Here is a 15,448-nt window from a genome sequence, read left to right as displayed (position 1 = left end):
GGCAATGCGCAACAGGGGAGGTGGACCAAAGCACCACGAGCAAACTCAACACCAACTTTCGCCTGTAACATGCACTTTCAGATGTGTTACATGCAATTTTGACAGGATTACTTTAATAGGTTTACTACTGTAAGTGGTTATGGGGTCTTTTCAAAATTGGGTATGCCAAATTCAGGTGGAAATTACTAAAAAAGTACCCTTGAGTTGCTTTAGAATAATAAGTGAGTACCACATGATAGAGAAACATTTTATTTTCCCTCTATTTGTTAGAATCAAGAACAATTGTCTGCAGGTTCCTGGGCCCCTCAGGCTCAGTGTAATGCCACATTCAGGTTGAAATCCAATAAAATGGCCCAAAGTTCACTATGAAAGGCACACTTTAATTTGTTTAGTAATTTGTAAGTCTATTGAATTAATGATATACTTAAAGGAACAGTTCACCCACAAAAAGTGTCTTTATTTACTCACCCTTGAGTTGTTCCAAACCTGACTAAATTTCTTTGTTCTGATAGGCCTCCGTAGTAGGAAAATTGCATTAAAAATGTATTTGTTCTGTTGAACACAAAAGAAGATATTTAGAAGAATTTAGAGAAGCAAACCGTTCTGGGGCTCTTTTGACTACTATGGTACAAGCCAAAGATGTCACTTTACGTGTAAAAAAGGGCGTAGCGTTTAAAGGCCCTTGTTTCATGGATAAAAGATGGAAATCCTCATTTTGAGGTTGAGTTCAGCTTTTTTTCTAAAGCTGTTTAATACACAATAATTAATCTTTCTCATTGTCACTTGTCATTGCTCTCTTCTCTGTTCTTCAGTTACAACTGGACAGCTATGCCCCATGCAGTCACCTTTGACCTTTCCATAGGGTGGGTGAGTGGGGGAGAGTAGTTTCTGGTTTTCTGCTCCCCCTGAGCTATAACTCTCAACTATCTGTCTTTTCTTGCTTAATGTCTCTTGTTCTGTCTCTCCCTTTGATATTTTGTGATTTCATTTCTCATTTAATCCTATGTCAGGTCTTTGATCCTCTCACTTTCCGCTCTGTGCTTTTGTTTTAATATATCTGGATTGGCTGCTGGGGAACTAACCCTCTGCTGTGCCCTTAGATTATATTATACTGAGAAAATGTCTGGATACACACACACATACATGGAGACCCTCATCATCTCCATGACTACTGTGTAGATGATGACTGTGATTGTTGCCGATGATGTCACGGGGAAACATATGGCTTGTGCTGTTACAGCCCCTAAATCCGAGGAAATAATCACCAGGTGATATAAATGTGTAATTTATTCTTACCTGTCATATAAAATCTCTGTCCACGCTAATGGAGCGTCATCCTTCTATATCCGGTTTAAGGGGCCGGCAGCCAGAGAGAAATGTAGGATTTAACGCGGTCATTCCTGGAACGAGAACATAATGACATAATGGAGAGGAAGCTGTTGCCATGAGATAGTAAAGAGATGAGACATTTTTACCTGGAAACTCAGTTTCGACGTTTCATTTCATTTTATCCCGTCTGTTTTTCAGACAACCTCCATGTCGTGCATTTGTGAAGGTTAGCGGTATCTGCTTAAAAGGTGACTGTGGTTTTATTTTTTCCACAGATCATCATAAAAAACAGCGGATGCAAACATGTGGTCATTTGAAGTTTTGTCAGCAAGTATATCTTAAGAAATACAAACTTGTCAAATTTCTTTTACATTGGTATCAACAGAATGTCTACACGGTGACAGGTGTCGGTCCCAGAGACAAAGGGACACTTCGGCCTGCTTTCTGGCCGTACCACCTGTTGATGGAACTTTGATGGGTTAGAACGGCTGTCTGTTTAGGTTTCATCTATGCTGAAATTGACAAATGATGTCATGAACTAAACGACAGTGCTGACTGCGGGGCTATAAGTCTCATGTGTTCATGAGAAGCAAAGGCCGTGTAAGGGGTGATCCTACATACAAATGTAGGATGTAGGTTATGATTTTAGACCATCAACAACTATGTTTTTTTTTCAGAAACCGTGGCTACCATATTCTTAAGGGTGTATTCCATACAATGATAATATTGCTAAATGCTTATGTTACAAATTACTTGGTAATCTTTATGTTAGCTTATATTTATTATTGTTTTACTATTTTTTTTAAATATACACAACAGTTTATTATGTTTTATTATCATTGTTATATTGTATACTCAAAATTGTTTTCTTTTATCATATCTTATTTTTATTGTTTAATTTAATTGAAATTTATTTTTGAAAAGTCTTTGTGGCTGGAAATATATATAATAAATAATTGTATCTGTAGTTTAATCATTTCTTATTTTTTTGTTTTGCGATGTTTGACCAATGAGTGGAGCAGAGAGGAGGGACCAGGGCGGAGAGACGGAGCCCAAAAGAGAAGTTGAGAGGGAGAGAAGGAGAGAGAGAATGAGAGACGTGCTGTCAGAATGAGAGCTAGAGGATATGCATCCATTTCTAGACATAATGTCAGGCTAATGTTAGTTTTTACCTTTACTCATCCACATTCGCCTTTGTTAAATCGATGTTTTTCACAGAGCCCCGATTACGCTTTTGCGAAGTTATAAACGCAACGAGTGGATATATCTTCAAAAATATGCAGCGGCGTTAAAAAACATATTTTCCCTGAATTTTACGTTCATCATTTATCGCGGTTATTGTGCAGATGGTGAACGCAACAGTCGCTTTCGTTAACCCGGGAGGCTTTTCCAGTAAATAAACGGGATCGTTTACTTCTGTAATTCAAAACCTTCAATCTGGAATCAAAGCTTGTCGGCAACGATGCGAAGAAGAAATGATGGCATGACTGTGACAACATGAAAAAGAAAAAGTGTGAAGGAATATTTTCCCACCGCTTTTGAATTCACCGTATGAACGCGGAGATTGACTGACAGACGTGGAGGTAAGTGGCAGAAAGGTGCCTATTAAGAAAACGTACTAGTGGGAATTAATGTACATTAAAAGTGATATACATCAAGTGTAACCATTATGCATTTACACATTTATTTGACTGATTTCGTCTAATTCGTTATTTTTATTTTTGGGCGCACTAAAAATGCTCACCAATGTTTTCATTAGTTCAATAGTGTAGGGATGTAATATATTGAGGTCAGCCCAGAGGCCATAATTTAACCATTGCAAGTTTTGCAATAATCCAGACACTCTTGGTTGCATTTGTGTGACAGATATTGCTGGAAGGAGAGAGAGGAGAGGAGGGGGTGTCAGAGAATGAGACATGAGAACGATAAATAGATTGTGGATGCATCTCTCGAGCACAAATCCATACATTGTAACTCTTAACTTGTTGATATGTCAATGCTTTCAGTCTATACACACTATCTGTTGATAAAAGGGGAGTCCCCATCCTACAGACATTTCAGCCTCCTCTAGGTACTGTAATAGAGATAAAACCATCTGTCTTTCTGCTCTCTCTCTCTCTCTCTCTCTCTCTCTCTCTCTCACATCCTAACAAAACTCCAGAGTTGAGGAGCAGAGCACAAACAATCCTGCCGGAGCCCGGTTGCCATGGATCCCCCTCCCTCTCTGAGTCTGGCCCTCCTCAGTGGGAACGAGGACGAAGAGCAACGTCCGCCCCTCCCCACAGGTGGTATCTCCCACACCTCCCTCTCTGGCAACTATCCTGGGACCAACCATTCTAATCACACGGGAGGCAACAACAGCCTGGAGCGTCTCAACGGCACTCCTTCGCCCACCACGCCGAACCTTCCGCCCGCGTCACTGCCCAAGCTACCCCTGTCCACAACTCCCCAGCTGTCCACGCCAATACCCAATGCACTCCACCCCACCAGCACGCCCCTTTCCTCCTGCCTCGGTAGCCAACATAGTCTGAGCGGGGAGACCTCGCCCGTCTACAACGCACTGTTTTACTCCTCTCATTCGCCCTCCACAGAGAGAGAAAGGGAACGGGAGAGAGGATGTAAGCATAGGCAAGCCAGCCCCCTGGTGCACAGGCGGGATAGCAACCCCTTTACAGAGATCGCCATGAGCTCGTGCAAGTACAGCGGTGGCGTGATGAAACCGCTGAGCCGCCTTAGCGCCTCCCGCAGGAACCTCATCGAGTCGGACAGCGGCAGTGATAGCAAGGAGGGCGGGCCGAGCACTGGCCCAGGTACGGCACCCTCCTCTCAGCATAGCCAGTCACAATCCCAGAACCCGCCAGAGATTGTTATCTCCTCGAAAGAGGATCCACCTTACGGACACTCTTATGAACTTGAGGCCTCTGCCAATCAAATGTCCATCTATCACCAGAACCACGCCCTCTCTGAGAGCAGGGGCATGTTGGGTGGCATTACAGCGGGTGGGACCAATGGAAGGAGGGGTGGTGCTGCTGGAGGGGTGGGGAGGACCGCTTCCAAAGCTTCTAAACGTAAGAATCAAAACATCGGCTACAAACTGGGCCACAGGAGGGCGCTGTTCGAAAAGAGGAAGAGACTTAGTGACTATGCCCTCATATTCGGCATGTTTGGCATTGTTGTCATGGTGATTGAGACCGAGCTGTCCTGGGGTGTCTACACTAAGGTGAGGCATTCACTGTGCTTCATTAACCAGGACTTGAGTGTGTTTACTAGATGACATAGCATGTCCGGCAAGACGGTTCTAGAGTAAGTTAAAAACAAGGACAGATGTTTGTGAACCAAACCGAAATCAAATTCATAAAGGCCCTTTGAAATAAAAGAGGAAACAATAAAATCTTTTTTCGACCGTGTTAAAGCATCTATTCAGACGCACGTCCTGAGAGCATCTTACAATTGGAATCACAGCCATCTATCAAAGCAACCTCAGTTAAGAGTCTCACTTTACACAAGCAAAGTTAAAGCATTTTGAAAATCCTAATCCAGTTCTAAAAGTGCTTTGGCATTTCGTTTCGGCACGGAAGACAGTAGCCACACATTTGTGTGTCAGGGTGTGACCCGTGCATGTTTTAAATAGTTCATGCCTATCTTAGTGTACAAACATACACGTGCAATAGGGGTTCGAAGTTAGTAATGCTGCTGTGGTGAATAGCAGCATATCTTGTAAGGAGAGACGGAGCGTATCGGATATCTGTATGCGGAAGAACAGTTCTAGACAGCTGACTGGGAGATCCCTTTTGTGAAAGCAATGTTCAAGGGTAACACCCGTTTCAGACAGCACCCTTCAGCAGTGCGTAAGCAGCGCGTATTTTTTTCGTCGCACATGTGAACAGATGAGTTCATTCGTACCGAGCACGTAAGCAGCGCAGGCTTGCGGAGCAGTTGAGGCGCGTAAGCAGCAGTGCAGCGATCATTTCGACGCCGAGTCTATTTTTGCTGCGCTGCTCACGCTCAATTAAAGCGACAGTGCATACATTACGGACAAAATCCACATGGATTGACAGGAAAAAGTAACACTACTACCTTTAAAGCATGTAAGTGGTGTCTAAAGTGTTTTCAACAGTCGCCATGAGTTTCAAAAACACTTTTGCCAGGAGCTTTTTGGCCAAAACCACAACAGCACATTTAAAGGATCTTAAATGTTATGTTTATATTTCATGTAATGGAGTGGAAAACGATCGCATTACGCTGTCAGTGTACTGTCTGATACCCACTGTCATCATAACCTTCTGAAAAAATGAGATAATATGACATTCAAGTTCTTTGCATATATTGTGTATGTGTGAGAGATGAGTCTCCTATGGTGAGTTAAACCTTAAGTGACTTCGTATCCTTCAAAGCACGGTGGCTTTTTTTATTTATAACTTGTACTACATAGATCTAAAAGAGCATGAAAGAGGCGGATATAACAAATCATAGTCATGCAATCTACTTAAACAGCGCATTGATGAAGTTCTGGAAGACATTCTGCTCATTGATGTATTTAAATAACATAATGCGAAATTGCATTGTTGTACTGTGGTACCTATGGTGCATACGCTGCCGGTTTGAAAGGAAAATGGGTACACGCTGCTAAAGCTCTCCCTATGCGCTGCTCCTGCTCAGCCTACACGTTGCTCACGGGTGCAGTATGAAACGGGTGTATGAGTTCACCAGATAATTATTTAGACTTGCGCAGTAGTTCTTCACAACTCTAATAACACATATTTTTGTATAAAATATGTATCACAAATGCGAGTGGCACACGTCAGAATGCCTTGTAAGTATGCATGGGCCCGATACTTAAACTCATGTAATCCTCCATGTAAAAACACACAGATACAGAAGACCGATACCTCATCGGACATAACTGACTGAAACATGTGCTTTGAAAGTTTGTGACCTCTTGCAGATTTTGCACATTAGACCTAAAAGAGGGTTTTCTCACTTATACCCACTTACAGAAAAGTCGAGACTTGATGCTAACTTGAATTTAGGACCTGGTTAGCTTTGTCTATGGTAGTTGACAATTTTTTTTAATAGTTTGGGTGAATGTATGCGTTTAACCTTACCTAAAACTCCATGTTGCTATGTTGACTTTGGTGTTAAATGCCAAGACTCACTTTTGCTCTACGTATGGATCAAACTCCTAACCATCAGATAGTTGGGTGAGAACGCGTGATCATAGTTAACGTAACTATTATCACATTGATTCTACATAATGTAACTCAATGTCTAGATTCTTTAATATGAATTTCAGACCAGAAGCATGTTAGATAAAGGCAAACTTTATAGCACAGTGACTGATTCATGAGCTTCATACGTTGAAAGTGGCTGAATGATTGAATGTAACTGACACATCATGTCAAGGTGAAATATTTTCTAGAAAAACTGTTTGCTATAGCCTGGGCCTCAAACGTAGATGCATTGAATGAAGACATTATCAATTGATTTTGCTATGGTGTCACTTGCATAATGTTTGCCAGGGAGCAACTTGTTGATGCAATTGTGCTTTTCAAAACCCTGCGAGCTGCCTACGGAGGCAGCATTTTAATGCATCATAAACATCTTTCATTCCGTGTTATGGGAAATGGTGGGCATCTTAATTGTGCTCCAAGTACCCATTTTTAGCCAAATTATATGGTAGCACTATATGTTTTCATTGTAGAAAGTACAATCGCACAGGCAAAAATATAAATAAATGTATTGAATGATTTAATTTTTTTTAATAAAAACATATACAGTATGAAAATGCAGGGCAGTATTTGTTTAGTACATAGTTGCTGCCGTTCATACTGGTAATGATAGGGCGCCATGATTTTATTCATGACAGTGACCGCTGGCAACAGAAAGTGGACGTGTCTAGAATTGCTCAACTTTATGCAAATGATGAGCCATTTTCGGGGCGTAGGGGTGTCACAATAAACAATACTGACAATAAGTTTGATTTTATTAATTAATATTAATTTGTTAAAGGTGTCATGAACTGGCCCTTTTTATTGTTTTATACTATTGTCTGAGGTCTACTTGTGACGTTTGTGTGGTTTTTACATTCCAAAACATAAAATTCAGTAAATAATAGGCTATTTTCTACCCGGGCGTTGAGGCCGGTTTGACAAACGCTCTGTGTTAATGGGCGTGGCACATTGAAGACTTGGAAGTAAAAGTCCTCTGCTATGATTGGATAGCAGTTTGTGTAGTAAACTTAGTTGAAGCCTTCTGTGAATTTGGTTAGTACACGTAACGTTAGGTTACTCATTATCAGCACATCAAGCGATCTCTAACAAAGCAACAGTGAGTAAAGTAAATATATATTTTAATCGCATAAGATTTCTGCGCCATTCCTGTCGGATTCAATATTGATAGCACAGCATTGCTTTTTAATCTAGTCTCTCCGCAAATCCAGCGTCGACCCGTGATTTGTTCACAAAGGAATCCATGATTAAAAAAAAAAGCGAACAAACGCTCAAGGTTTTACCCACGTGAGCTGGAACATAAAAAAAAAAAACTAATGTTGGAATCTGAAAGAAGGTTAGACAAGACCGTGTTCTTCCACAACCAGACACTGCACAATATTGTGTAATGTTTAATGGCATGTTTCTTGCTTGCTCGCTCTATTTGGTTACGCGCCACTTGTGTTACCTCAGTACTGTCATGCTCAAACAAGTGGGCGCGGCTACAGAAGTAGTCCTTGATATTCTTCTGTGGAGGCGGTGTTCAACCTATCAATGACGTCATAGATGGGTGCATTCCAGGACCTGTCAATAAAAGTTGTGATATCAGTAACAAGGTCATTTTCAGTTCTGATATTTACACGATGTTTGCTTGAATATGATTACCACTTATATAACAAAAGCTTGGGTTAATATTGATGTCTCATTTCATGACACCAATAATACTACACTTATAATAATATCATAAATCATTCAGCGCCAGAATCTCATTGACACTCTGACATAGGTGGTGGTATTTCATCAATTTAAAATTTTTCCTGAAACGGATAGGTCACTAAAAGATGTAAATTCTGTCATGAAAAATTACCCTCATTCTAGTACTTTAAGACTTTCATTCATTTTCAGAACACAATTAATATATTAATTAAATATATATTTTTTGATTAATTCTGAGGGCTTCCTGATCCTCCCATAGACAGCAAGGTGTCAGTCTTCAATGCCTGTGGAGTAGACTTAGGAGCTAGCATTCTATATCAACACCAAACCCATGCGCCATGTAATTTCCTGAATGTGCATTGGGAACTGACACGGAACTCAATTACTACAATTGTTGTGTAAAGCTATTTTTCGTTCACAAAAAGGTTTCTCGTTGCGTCATAAAATGAAGGTTAAGCTTTCTGCACCTTAAGTGAAGTGTGGTTGTGGCATTGCTTTCTATGGAGGGTCAGAAATCTCTTGGACTTTATCAAAAACATTTGAATTTGTGTTCTAAAGGTGAGCTAAAGTCTTATGTTTGTGAAATGACATGAGGGTGAGTAAATAATGACAGAACCGTGCCTTTAAAAGTCAGAATGGTCATAGATTCTCCATCTATCTCATGTTTTAAGGGTGATTTATTGGCCAAAATGAAAGATAAATTTGACCATTAATAAAAAAAAGTGTTGTTATTGTCAAATTCTTTTTCTATTTAGGGATACACTAGCAGAGGCACGTTAAATCCTTCACGTATCAGATGGTGTTTAAAATGCTACCTAGGTGGTGAGACAGCTCACTTGGTTTTGGAACAGAACTAAGATGTCTAGTGTGTATATCAGCCCGGGCGGGTTTGTGTGAGGTTTCTTCTACCTGGCACTGTTCTGAATGGATCTGTCTCAGCATGTGTTCTGGAAAGCACTTTGTACATGGGCTCATTGTACTTGTTCCACATGTGGTTGTGATGTGGAAGGCATATAGGAAATTTGCTCCGTCTCTGTATCGCTTTTTCGTTGCCTGTTTTCCCTCAGTGTCTCTCTCCTTTTATTTCTCTTCTCTTTCTGTCTCACCCACTCACTTTTCCTTGTTTTTTCGTTCTTATATTCTTTCTCTCTCTTCCTGTCTCTCAGAATTTTCTCAGAAGGTTGCTTTCCTCTTGTCTCCTGATAATTATTCTTGGTCTGGATCTCTTTCATACTCACTATCCTTAGTTATCTCTCTCTCTCTCTCTCTCATTTTAGTGGGAGGTGAACGGGGGAGTGTTATTGGAGAGGGAGAGAAAAGCGAGTGAGTGTTAGGAGAGATGAAATGAAAGGCTGTAATAAAATCTCTTTATTTGAGATAGAAAACGGGTGAGTGAGTCAAGTTTCTACATGAATAATGGCCATGCTTATTGTGTACCATTATAAAACAGCACAATAGATGCCTGTGCTGCATCGCCCCTCAGAGCAATTAAAGGGCTTTTCTCTCAGTGCATTACTGCTAAATGTCTGTGAGAGATAGGCTACCTGAGAATCCGATGCTTTCCACAAGCTAAACATCCTCGAAACTGCATGAATTGCCAGACGGATCTAATGGAGATTTGCCAAACCGCAGTCTTGTGAAAGATTTTGTCCAGACAAAAGAGGTTTCTATAATGTAATGAATAATTAACATAACTGAAGTCAGATGGAATGATTATGGCATATTGTCGGACAGCCCTTTGAGTGATTGCCTCTATTGATTATTAAAAATCACCTTTGCACACCATCAAGCTTTTATTGAAGGCTCTGCCACACCACTTGAGCTCTGTGTGTGTGTGACAGCTGTTTTTGAAAGGATAAAGCCAGCAGGGAATTCCTGATGAGATACAATCACATCCAAAACGTTTTCCTTTTTTTTCGGTAGAGATGGAAGCCGTGTGTTTGTGTGTGTGTTTGTGTGCATTCAAGCAAAAAAGCAGGTTGCTGATATGAAGATGATGATGGTTATATTGCTTGTTAGGTGTGTAAATGATGTGGGTTGGTCTGAATAAAAATATGCAGGGACCAAAAATAACTCCGTGCCAGCCACACATGCCATGTACCAGCCAAAAAAATTTTGCGTTGTGACAAATGTTTTGTGTTTGTTGGTGACAAGCATCAAATCATTGTGTCAATGGATGTATTATACAAGATAAGGCAGGCAGTGTCTCTTAGTGAAACGCCACCTATCATGTTGACACATTGTGAGTTTGGAATTGTTTCTGCATTGGGGTCACCAATACAAGAAAAAGATTAACCGAGTTGGAAATAAAAACATTTCTCAACATCATAGTGTAGTAGAGTAGGCGGGACGAGACCATGGTTCGAGTCTGGTGAGTAATTGTGAATGAGCGCCAGCTGTGCGCGCACCGGGCTCGAATCACGTAGGAGATTGGGAGCATATAAGAGAACGAGCGACCGGACCGTCGAAGAGAGAGGACCGGGCCCGAACATGTTTTATATATGTATTTATGTCTTGTTCGCCGGCGGTCGGCCGTGAGGGGCCACCGGCTGTTATTATTTATAATAAATGTTTAAATGTCTTCCGGTTCCCGCCTCCTTCCTTCCATATCTTGAATCTTGTTTCACATAGATAAACCTCAGATGACAAATTTTCCACTGGTGGCATCCGAGTTGTAATGGATATTAAAAGTAGACAGTTTGTATGACTTTGACTTGAATTTAATGTAAAGAAACAAATTTCACTTGCATTGGGCTTGGCGAATGTTTAAAGGGATAGTTCAACCAAAAATGAAAATTCCATCATTTACACACCTCTTACACATGTCTTTTTAAACCTGTATGAAAACACAAAAGAAGATTTTTCAAACAATGTTGATAACCGAACAACATCAAACCCATTGACATGAATGGGTCCCATCATTGTTTGGTTACCAGCATTCTTCAAAATATCTTCTTTTGTGTTCTGGAGGAGTTCAAGTCATACAGGTTTGAAATGACAAGAGGATGATGAATAAATGATGACAGAATTATTTTTTGGGGGTGTAATGTCACTTTAATTTTCCCTGTGCACGTAAGCCTGTTCGATTGTGTTCATATTAAATGTGGTGAATAGTGTGTAGGTGTGTGTGGTACCCTTTCTCAGTCAATCTCTGATTCATTCACACTTCACATCCTGTCCTTTCAAAATAGAATGGTAAAAGGAACAGACAGACTGAGAGGGAATTGGGAAAAACAGAATAATAGAGTGCACTCAGTGCAGGGTGAAATAGGAGCCAATGTTGCTAGCTTTGTTTGTGGTGTTTGTTCAAATATTTGGATTTTCAAGCTGCCTATTTGTTTTCTATATGACCGTTCCATGAACAGTAAGATATTGAACTATTAAATAATTCTGATGTGCTAAAAAGTATGAGATCTTTGTGTATTTTTGCATTTTTACGTTTAATGTGCAGTTGTTTTTCATTTGAAGAACTGGCATCCACAACTTGTGAATAATGATTTTTGATCTTAAGAGCAACTGTACTTTAATAAAAAAAAAACACTTAAATGATTAGTGACCAACAAAACAGAATCTTGAATATTTATTTTTCAAAAAATGTTTATTCTAAGAAAATACAGATACAGTGGAGCAGCTCTAAATACCAGAAGCCAAAAACCAAAAGCTTTTGTTAAATCAATACTTAATTTTCACATTGTCCTCACACTATCACAGCTTTCCTGGGGTCTGTCTTGGCTCGGACATATGTACATTGACAGAAGCCTACGGATTCCTGTGTTGGTCAGCCTGTTCCCTGTGCATGAGGTCATGGGTTGCTGTGAGTTTCTGCGACTGTGCCACGTCTTGCAAATGTTACATGGACCAGCCTTGAGGAATGCGGCTTAATAAATATACACAATTATAATTAAAATACATTCAATGTAGTCCCCACCCATTATTTGTATAATATAATAATATGTGAATGTGTATTTGTACACTGTAAAAAGAGTGTAAAAAGGTTAGGTGCAAGGTTTAGATTTTAGGTTAGGTGTAGGATGCGGTATAGGACGTATCATTAGTTAAGTATAATCACAATAGAAGTCAATAAAAAACATAGCAAATATGTTTGTGTGTGTGAAGTCTGCTGAGTCATCATGTAAAGCCCCTAATCCCACTCCTGCCACACTAACGCTCTTTACTGCTCTCCTGCAGGGGCAATAATCATCAGTACATGCACAGAAGAGATGGACGGGCCTAAGGAAGGGTCAGTGAAGTAGAGAGAGCTGGGGCAACAGTACATTGAATTAAAACGACCCTCAAATGACCATTAGTGCTTAGTTTAATATACGGGCTGTGGATCACTGTGTGTTCATAAATGTAGCAGTGCGCTGTTTTCCTTTTTTCCCATTCCCTGAGTGTGTAATTGGGTTTCAGGGGTGTAATGGTGTATCAGCGTATAATCAAGTGTGTAAGTTTGTGTGTAATAGGGCTTGTGTGTTTGTGTCAGGTGTAGCCTCCAGTTGTGGGTCCCCATAAGGATAGGAAAATCTGAGTCCCACCAAAGTCTGTTTACAGATGTTGTGCCACTTGGCGGCCATGTTTGCAATGATTCTGGGCAGCTATTTCAGTCATAGCATGACAACAGTCCTATCTAGTTAAATGGGGGAAGTTGGTATTTCTCAAATCGCTCGAAAATCACTATAACATAGCATGTTTCCAAACAACAGTTGAACCTGACGTCAACTGTACCATAACTATTATTTACTAAGCTAATTTCCTTTCGCTTTAGCTAATGACTTACGCACAGGTTGGCAAGCGCCCTCACAAAACTCTTTGTTGAGAATCATCAGTCTTTATTGATTGACATTTGGCTCTTTTCACTGGAAGGGGGAACTTCCTTCGCTAGAGCGGCCATATTGAGCGTTGTGTCAGAGATACTCATATTATAGGGAGATGGCAGGATCTGTAATACTTCCAATTGGAGAACCTGTAACGACTAACATAACCCATTGACATTCATTCAAACAAGCCTCTGGTCTCCTCTTTCCTGCAGGGCGTTAGCATCAGCCGTTACGCTTTTTTGGCTAAAGGTTGTAGGCTTTCCATCAAGTGGCTTTGACTGAGATATGTTGGTGTTTTTTGTAATATTTTCTTTTGTTTTAATACTCTTGGATTCTTTGTTGGAAAAAAAACAGTAGAAACTAACTGGAAGTAAGATTACATTCAGATAGCATCACAACATTGTTTTAAACCCCTAGATCCATTTTTTTTATTGTTTTTGTACCACGGGTGGTGTGGTTTAAAGCTCTGTACTGTTACTATATGTCAACAATTATCTCATTTGTATGTATTTTATTTTCACTTTAGGAATTACAGGAGAGAAATCTGAGACTCAAGTGATGCCTAAATTGGGAGGACGTGAAGTCAACTTAAAATTCCCTATTTGAATGGATTTAAGTGGGACAGACAACAGCTAAAATCCAGTAGCACATTGTGTACACTGAATACTACATTGACTACATTTTTAGTAGCATTTTGTCTGGGGAGTAATATGAATAAGATCTCTGAATATAGATATGTCTGCCAACTTGTTAAAATGTATGAACATGGCGATAATTCACCAACTGTACAGCAAATGTGTTTTGGAAACATTGAGATGCATGGGCCACAGTACAGTGTTTGGAACTATTGGTCACTCCATTCTTCCAACTGACGTCTATGCGAGTGTCGTAACTCTGTTTTTCAATGGTTCTGAGTTCAACTACAAACTTAGTTCAAGGGAATGCCAATGGTCATATTCTATTGCTGCTCTTAAAACCTTTTCAGGTATTTTCATGATAATAAAGTATATTTATAATTATGATGTTTGACAATTAGTGAATAAGTCTGAATTAGTTAGTATAGGCAGTGGTCATCTTGTAGGCAAACATCATAGCTTTGAATTTGATGTGAGAAGCTATTGGGAGCCAATGGAAACTGAAAAGTGACACCAAGCATATTACCAGCTGGGTTGGATGGGTATACTACATTATGTGTGTGTTTAGGGTCAATGGTGTTTTATTTTGTTTTATTTGCTCTGTGTAGATTGAGTGGAGGTGAATGATGAAGTGCAGTGTTTTTGAGATTGGTTTGGCCAGACTGTTCATATCATTAGAATGTGTCACTGAGATAAAGTGCTCTGAATGAAGGGTCAGTCACACACAAAGCACAACATATACAGCAACATTAATCATCTGCAAATCTGTTTTTGTCCTGAATTTTACAGTATGTTGTGTGTGTGTGCTGTTTTATGCTCCTTTAATTTGAACCTCACATTTATGTGAAGTAAAACTCTATGTTCCACATTTTGTGGCACTTTTGCCCTGGGCTTTAAGGAGATTGTCCTTATAGCGGTATAACTGACTGCTATTTGTGTGTTACGATTTTATTCTGTTTGTGTGTGCGCGTGTGTGGAAGGATAATTGTTTAGTTTTTTCAGGCTACCCGACATCAGTGATAAACGAAGACACTGAAACAAGAGGAAGTAATTGCATTAGAATCACAGATGACTGTGCGTTTGTGGGGTTACGTTCAGCTGTGAATGTCTGTGTGCGAATGCGTTCGAGAGTCCTCATGCAACTGCATGGCAGACAGAAGGCTCAAAAATGACTGTGTATTCAGACGTCAGAGCAGATTCGCTGGGTTTTTATAAAAGGTCCAGGGAGAAGTAAAGAGAAGATGCTGTATGCATGGAGAAAAGAAAAAAGAGCAGGAAAGAGATTTTTTGTGTGTGAGCGAAAGAGAATGCTGTTAATGGTGCCCAGAAAGCCTATTACCTTTGTATGTTGTCCATCATGACCATGACAGGATCAATAACTGCTAATCTAGCCATGAGTGTGTTCGTCATATATGCTGTTTATACACACACACATATAGCATGGGCCATGCCACAGAAACAAAAGACTCAATTACGATGGTAACAAATCAACAAGGGTTTGTTGGTTGGTTGGTTAAATGTGAGAAAAAGCCGTAATGAAATTTCCTGTGTTTGTGTGTATTAGTTTTAACCTCAACAAAGAGCTTTCACTTGCATTTGTGTCTGATTTAAAAAGATGCAGTGAAATTTAGCTTAAACAATTTATTTTAAATACATGACATGATTTGAGCTGAATTCCTGCATGTGGAAGTGGTGGATCATTTTTCGATCAACCAATCAGAAAGCCTTCTCTATAAGAATGTTA

At 39.9% G+C, this 15,448-nt stretch overlaps 1 protein-coding gene across 1 annotated transcript in view; it reads left to right on the top strand.

Moving 5' to 3' along the window:
* The first annotated feature begins 2,427 nt into the window (after positions 1 to 2,427).
* kcnn3 (potassium intermediate/small conductance calcium-activated channel, subfamily N, member 3) overlaps positions 2,428 to 15,448 on the top strand; it is a 42,797-nt gene continuing 29,776 nt past the window's right edge. The window contains exons 1-2 of the mRNA XM_056761849.1: positions 2,428 to 2,912; positions 3,491 to 4,549. Of these exons, the coding sequence (XP_056617827.1) occupies positions 3,536 to 4,549 (1,014 nt within the window). The 5' untranslated portion in view covers positions 2,428 to 2,912; positions 3,491 to 3,535. The remainder of the gene's footprint in view (positions 2,913 to 3,490; positions 4,550 to 15,448) is intronic.

Source organism: Triplophysa dalaica, chromosome 12 (assembly GCF_015846415.1).
Source record: "Triplophysa dalaica isolate WHDGS20190420 chromosome 12, ASM1584641v1, whole genome shotgun sequence".
Lineage (NCBI taxonomy): Eukaryota > Metazoa > Chordata > Actinopteri > Cypriniformes > Nemacheilidae > Triplophysa > Triplophysa dalaica.
The sequence above is the reverse complement of the archived record's forward strand: the minus strand, read 5'-3'. Positions and strand labels throughout refer to the sequence as shown.